The 7,334-nt window shown below is 40.4% G+C and overlaps 1 protein-coding gene across 1 annotated transcript in view; it reads right to left on the bottom strand.

Moving 5' to 3' along the window:
- Nucleotides 1-3,745: 3,745 nt before the first annotated feature.
- The window catches only part of cfap20dc (CFAP20 domain containing), a 58,815-nt gene continuing 55,226 nt past the window's right edge, over nucleotides 3,746-7,334 (bottom strand). The window contains 2 exon segments of the mRNA XM_023992617.2: nucleotides 3,746-4,161; nucleotides 6,915-7,018. Of these exon segments, the coding sequence (XP_023848385.2) occupies nucleotides 4,040-4,161; nucleotides 6,915-7,018 (226 nt within the window). The 3' untranslated portion in view covers nucleotides 3,746-4,039.

Raw genomic sequence — 7,334 nt, 5'->3', positions numbered from 1 at the left:
GTAAATGCCAACACTCCTGTAAGGTACATTGTGAAACCAGGATATGGTAATATGTCCACACCCACCATATAAACAAGATGGCCACACCGAGGAGGACACGACAACGGATATTGGCTTTGATCAAACAATACAACACAATGAGACCTGAGAAAGGCAGCTTTAGCAGTTCTATTTACTTTTGCCATACCTTTACTGTCCTCTAGTGTTGAAATCAAACACCTAACGTAGAACACAGCAGTGTGATTGGAAATGGGCCAACGGACAAGAGGGCATGCACTGGCCTGATGGCGGTAATGTTACTGGAATCGCTCCCTTCCATGATTCCATATTTACCCTTTGGATTGTTGGTTTATGTGATTAGCATACACAGGTGTGGGGGTGTGGTTGATAATGACGTGTCACTCATGCCAGATGAGCAGAGCGTCTCTTTATTTATAAGCACTGAAGAAACTCACAGTAGCGGTACTGTACATTATTTAATTTCAAAATGCAGAAGGGCAAACACAAAACAGAACTGCAAACACTAAACACAGAACGGCAAACACGTGCTTATACGCCTGCATTGCTTGCTGTTTGGGGTTTTAGGCTGGGTTTCTGTACAGCACTTCGTGACATCAGCTGATGTAAGAAGGGCTTTATAAATACATTTGATTGATTGACATACACATTTTTGCTCAGGGGGAAATACATTTATACAACATGTTTATATAATATAAAGAAGAAAATAAACAACGAAAAACGTATGCACTCACTCACTCTGGATAAGAGTGTCTGCTAAATGACAAAAAATTATAATAATTAAAGGACGTAACCACAACAGCTTGTGTCTTAAAGACAAAACCTGGGCAGCTGTGTTAAGTTAACATAGTACCACATACTTTACATTAAATGTGTGAATAATACTTAAAGATGACACAACAATACTCAACAACTGAAACAGTGCTTGAAGAGGTCAGTAACAAATAGAAAGATTTGATTGCGGTACACAGTGCAGACACAGCATCTATACTTGTGAAGAATGGTTCTTCTGGTCTGCTTGCCATTGGTATCGGTTGTATATTTTAAAATATTATTAACAGTCCAGATGTGTAGAATAAGGTATGCATGTCATGACAACAATTCCCTGAATTAAAACCAGCATCAGTGGATAATAGCCCTGTTGTAACTAGTCAATGCAAAAGAGCCCAGCCATTTCGGGTGCATGTAGACTGGAAGGGGTGCAAGGAGAAGAAGAGGTAACAGCTTAGCGAATGCACACACACACACACACACACACACACACACACACACACACACACACACACACACACACACACACACACACACACACACACACACACCCCAGTCGACCTCAGCTAACCTGAGCGCAGAGCAGTGTCATCCGAGTGATGATTCACTCCAACATATCCTGTTGGAGGGGAGAAAAGAGAAGAAAGACACAACTAGATCTCTTATCACAGCAAAAACACCCACAAGCACTGAAAAAATATATAGTAGGCTAGACCTATGAAATAAATGGCCTGTCATGTCCCAATGTTTAGCAGCCAAGTACTGTCCATGCAGGTAAAATTACTATCATATAGCCTATGGTATAACTTAGGTGTTGCCAAAACTTTTGTAGTCTCTAAAATGTAATTTTCTCCACCCCCTGAGTAAGACAGCTGTTCTGGAGTAGACTATAGTGGCTCAGGGGTAATATTTCTCCAAGATGCAAATCTAGGATCAGCTTCTCTTCCCCCAATCTTAACCTTAACCAACGGAAGGGAAAATGCAAAACTGACCCAAGATCAGCGTCCTGGGGCAACTTCACCCCTACACCACTATAGTGAGGAGGAGGATGACAGAGACACAGGACCAGGTCCACCAACCTCATCAGAGTCCTCCCCCAGCGTGTAGGGCCCATCCTCCTCAGTCCCTCCTGACCCCTCAGCCTCCATCCGCCTCAGCACTGAGTACCTGTATGTGGCCTCGCTGAAAAGAAAACACTGTTTAACATTTACATGATTTATTATTGAGACTATGACTTAAGCAGTTCATTATGATAGTACCCTGGGCACTACACCTGATAAGCAAGTTTACTCATTGATGAAATAACATAAAATGAGCATAATGAACAACCTCATGAAGGCAATCATWAATCCTTAAAAAGGCTCCATTCGTATTGACATGCAGCCAACATCCAGAATACTGGACCTCCAGGCAGGCAACATGTTTGATGTTGTCTTTCATGATATTAAGATCTATAATGATCTAAAATAGAAAGGCCAACACAGCTCTATTGATGATCCATATCAATATCACAAATACCTGCGGGGAAAGCAGTATTTTCTGATGATAAAAACTGCAGCAAGAACTGCAGCAAATGTAACGAATATCACAGCTGCAATGACCCCCGGGTGCAGTCTTGCCTATTGAACGACAAAGATATGGAATTTAATTTGAGAAATGAAATGTCACAAATGTGATTGCCATTTAACCGAATGCCTAGGTGTGTGCATATGTACAACTGTCAACAACGATTACATTGACAGACAACGGATATGCTACAGCTACTTCACCTGTTGAGTTGACGACTTTGTGGGGGTGACACTTCTCATATGGATCCCATTCCTGTCCTCCGATAACTTCTGGGTTAAAGATAAACTAGTGGTGGGTCTCTCACAAAGTGTTTGTTGAATAAAGAAAATAAGAAATAGTTTTAAAACATTAGAAACAATTTTTCTTGAAGTCATCGCCATTATTGTTTACTTCCTGGTTGGGTTTTTCACCTGTTTACGTGGAAACGAAAGGCTTTTCTGATTGGAGGAGGTGGAATGCCTTATTTAGGGAAGTTCGAGAGGACAAGATTGTAAAGGTAGGCTATATTGCATGATTGAGTTTTGCATGTTTCTTGAATGGGGAAAAGTACAAATTCCATGTAACAGCTGCATAAATTGAGGGAATATTTGGGGGGGAATTGTCTGAAATAAATGTTTATAATATAATATTAACATTTCATAAGCAGTGAAATCAACAGAAATATATTGCTCCATAGTAATAGAGTGAGTGCAGGAAAAATGAAGATCATCTATTTAAGTGCAGTCCTGATTTGTCTTGTAAGCCTTGTGTAGGCAAAGTCCAGGGGCGGATTGGCCATCTGGCACTTCTGGAAAATGCCAGATGGGCTGGATAATTTTATTGTTAGATGGGCTGGTTGAAATTGACACACACCAAAATATTTTTTTCTTGGACATATTAGATGAAACAACTAATTTCTTGAATAGGCCTACCTCAGTAGTGTATTTATTATACTTCTTAATATTAATAAAGCACTATGAATTACTTTATAAGATGATTGCTTATGATTTGGGTCAAACTAAAACATGGGCCGGTGCCACCAACTGTAAAAGTTGGTGGCACTAAATGTTAGTCTGATGCCCTGTAATAGTAATTAACACTTACTGTTGATTCAGGGGAACACATTTGACAGGAACTCATCTGCAATATAGCCTAATTCATTGGCTTGGCTTTTATAACGTATAAGGCTTAAGCAGACAGGCAAGACAGACACAGACAGACAAACAGAGAACAAGAAGAAGCACAGAGTGACAGCAGAGAAGATGCTGAGACAGATACGGCGAGTTGGCGTGGGCTGGTGTGGATCCAATGCCAGGGCCAAATTCTTCTCCCAGTCCGCCCCTGGCTAAGTCTAACCACTTAAATTGAACAAAGGACAAAAACATTTGAGCCAAGGATAAAACAAACACGTTTAATCACAAATATGTGTAGAGGACACACATGACACACACACTACTGCATACACACTATACAGTACAGAACACTTAAAAAAGTCACTGTATAAACAATTAATTACAAGAGCATCCTCACCATTCCATATTAAATACAACCGAGGATAACAGAATGGTATAAATATTTTCTAAGGCTCATTAATAGTTCAGAAAAGCGTAATTAAGTAAAACAAAAAAAATCTATTTTTCCAGCAGTGAACATGAACATTCTGTTCTTTTCCTGCATTTTGCTCATAAAAAAGCTTGATGAATTAGACCAGCTCATAGTATTTCCCAGACTGGGGATCAAAGTAGCAGTTAAGAGAGGGATCATAGAGCAGATTCAGGTACTCCTCCTCGTCCTCATTTCCTCCATTCACTGATCCATCAGCCCCTGAAACACAAACAGGAGGAACATGCAGTTATGACATACCATAACATGCACACACACCAGGGGGGGTAGCCCGACTGGGACATCAACCTGGCTCCCTACTATTCCAATTTCCAACACCTTAACCGGTTACATTAAGAGGTCCATGTCACGTTCCTGACCTTATTTCCTTTATTTTGTCTTTGTTTAGTATGGTCAGGGCGTGAGTTGGGGTGGGCATTCTATGTTATGTGTTTCTATGTTGGATTCAATGTATTAGCCTGATATGGTTCTCAATTAGGGGCAGGTGTTTTACGTTTCCTCTGATTGAGAACCATATTAAGGTAGGCTGTTCTCACTGTTTGTTTGTGGGTGATTGTTCCTGTGTCAGTGTTTGTACCACACGGGACTGTTTCGTTTCGGTTCGTGTGTTCCGTCCTGTTCGTGCGTTCATGTGTTTTGTTCTCAAGTTCAGGTCTGTTCACGTCGTTTGTTATTTTGTAGTTTGTTCAAGTGTTTTTCGTCTTCGTTTAAATAAACGTGGTTATGTCTTTAAACTACGCTGCATATTGGTCCGATCCTTGCTCCTCTTCAGATGAGGAGAAAGACGAGCGTTACAGTCCAACCCTTTTTATTTCCTTTGTCATTTTTTTCCTCACAAGTGCCAAACCTTTTGATGAGATTGCAAAGGTGGCGTTTAATAATTTTTTATTTTAACCTTTATTTAACTAGGCAAGTCAGTTAAGAACAAATTCTTATTTACAATGATGGCCTACCCCGGCCTCCCCTAACCAGGACGACATTAGGCCAATTGTGCGCCTCCCTATGAGACTCCCGATCACGGCCGGTTGTGATACAGCCCAGGATCGAACCAGGGTCTGCAGTGATGCCTCTAGCACCGAGATGCAGTGCCTTAGACCGCTGCGCCACTCGGTCATTTAGCTTGCTACATTATAAATTACCCCCCATATATAAATAGAAGAGTACAACTGAACCAGAGGAGGCTGGTGGGAGGAGCTATAGGAGAACGGGCTCATTGTAATGGCTGAAATGGAATAAATGCAACGGTATCAAACTAGGGTTGTAAAGCTACCTGGAATTTACCAAAGTTTTGTAATTAACAGAAAATCGATGGCAATCTATTCTAACTTTGGTAATTTATACCTGAATAACTTTTAAAAAATTCATATATAGTATTCATTTATTATATCTGTGTCCATATTGTCCATGAGTTTCTAGTGGATAGACCATATCGTTCAAGAGAAATAGCCTAATTAATGAAAAAGGCATCTAATCAACAATGGCGTTATTTTCAATTAACTCTGCAACTCTTCTAACTATTGACTGGGTTCACAACTGCCACCAGTTTGACGCCAAAATATTGACATCAAATACATATTGACATAGTAAAATAAATAAAATGTGTGAAAAAATATATAAAGGATATTTCATGCTGAAGCCCTCATATTAAACACCAATGGTGTTCACTAAGTTGATGATTTATATTTAATATAATGTTTTACAACTGTGTCATTCTATTTTTTATTTTAAAATCATCTTATTTAATATATTTTACACGTGATTATTACAGACACCTGTGATAATTTGAAGTACCCAAAAGGGCCACTAGATGTCTTGTGCTAAATTACATAAAATCCTTGAAATATACCAAAATTCTGGTAGTTTACTGGTAAACTTAGAAAGTTTCCAATAATATTCCCTCTTTTGGTAACCCTATATCAAACACATCAAACATATGGAAACCACGTTCGACTGTTCCATTTATTCCATTCCAGCCATTACAATGAGCRCATCCTCCTATAGCTCCTCCTACCAGCCTCCTTTGGACTGAACAAGCATTCTGATTTCCTCTTAGGAAATATTCCTTTTGTCGAGAACTGAACAAGACCCTGTATGAACTGTAAGTGCACGACTGAAGAGACTGCCAACACCAGACACATGCCGTGTAAGCCATGAATCTGTACCCCTACTACCCTGTGAACAGAACTATTTAGCGGAATTAAATGATTCCTGGTAGGCTGTAAGGGTCTGCTGACCTTGGGACCCAGGTGAATCTTAACTTCTTAACTTCATTTCAGACACTTTCTTCACATCAATCAGCACAGCCACGTTTAGGATCCTCATACCTCAGAATACCGCACAGACACATTCTGAAAGCTGTTAAATAAAAAGGTGATGTAATTTCCAACCCCTTGCTTTAACCGCCATTATTTTAGTTGTTAAATTGACGGGCAGTTAACTACTTAAAAAGGTAATGGAATGCTCTGGGAGAAACATTGTGTCTAATTGGAAACTCCAATGGATGATAATGAAAACTAATTATGAGACACAATGTGTCAGAGGTTTAAAATGATGTTGTAAATTGGAAAGGTTTTGCCAATTAACCCCGGCAGGCGTGTCTTTAGAAGCGCAGCCTTGTAACGAGACTGTCTCTGACCTGTGGAGTCACGGGGAGAACAGAAAGCTGCAGCCTCCTGGGATCTATAGCCCTAATTGGTCCTAGTTTTATGGGTCTCCTCGCTCTGCCTCGTTTCCACCCTGTGTCTTCTTTAAAGAGAGCCGTAACATTTCAGCCTGCCTAACTTCTGACACCTGTGAAACATTTCCATTAGCAGAATGTGACGGTGGTGCCATTTCACAGGTTTCTGAGAATAAAAAACAATATGGATTCTATAGGTTTACGTGTGTGTGTGTGTGTGTGTGTGTGTGTGTGTGTGTGCATGTGTGTGCGTGTGTCTGTTGAGCCAAGCCTGTACCTCTGGTCGGGGGTCCCCTCCGATGGTCCCCTGTGCCCTCTGACCCCTTCCCTTTCTTCTGGCTAGGAGGAATAATGGGAGGGCTGAGGACATCCATCCATTCCCTAGAGGCAATAGGCATCAGAACACAGTCATCACTACAGAGATGCTATCAGGACTACAAAGACAATTAGGAAATTCATAATATTAGTTGCGGTGTAGGTCAATTAACAATTTGTGAATAGCGGATAATGTCAAAAAAGGAGAACAGTTTTAATCAATCAGGAAACTCCCATCCCTGTTACCAACACCAATCAAAGAGATTTGGGAGGGAAGAATACATTCTACCATTCCAGTGTTTAATTGCTTTATTGTAATTACTTCGCCACCATGGCCTATTTATTGCCTTACCTCCCTTATCTTACCTCATTTGCACATGCT

Source organism: Salvelinus sp. IW2-2015, linkage group LG1 (genome assembly GCF_002910315.2).
Source record: "Salvelinus sp. IW2-2015 linkage group LG1, ASM291031v2, whole genome shotgun sequence".
NCBI lineage: Eukaryota > Metazoa > Chordata > Actinopteri > Salmoniformes > Salmonidae > Salvelinus > Salvelinus sp. IW2-2015.
This window is presented reverse-complemented; position numbering and strand designations above follow the sequence as displayed.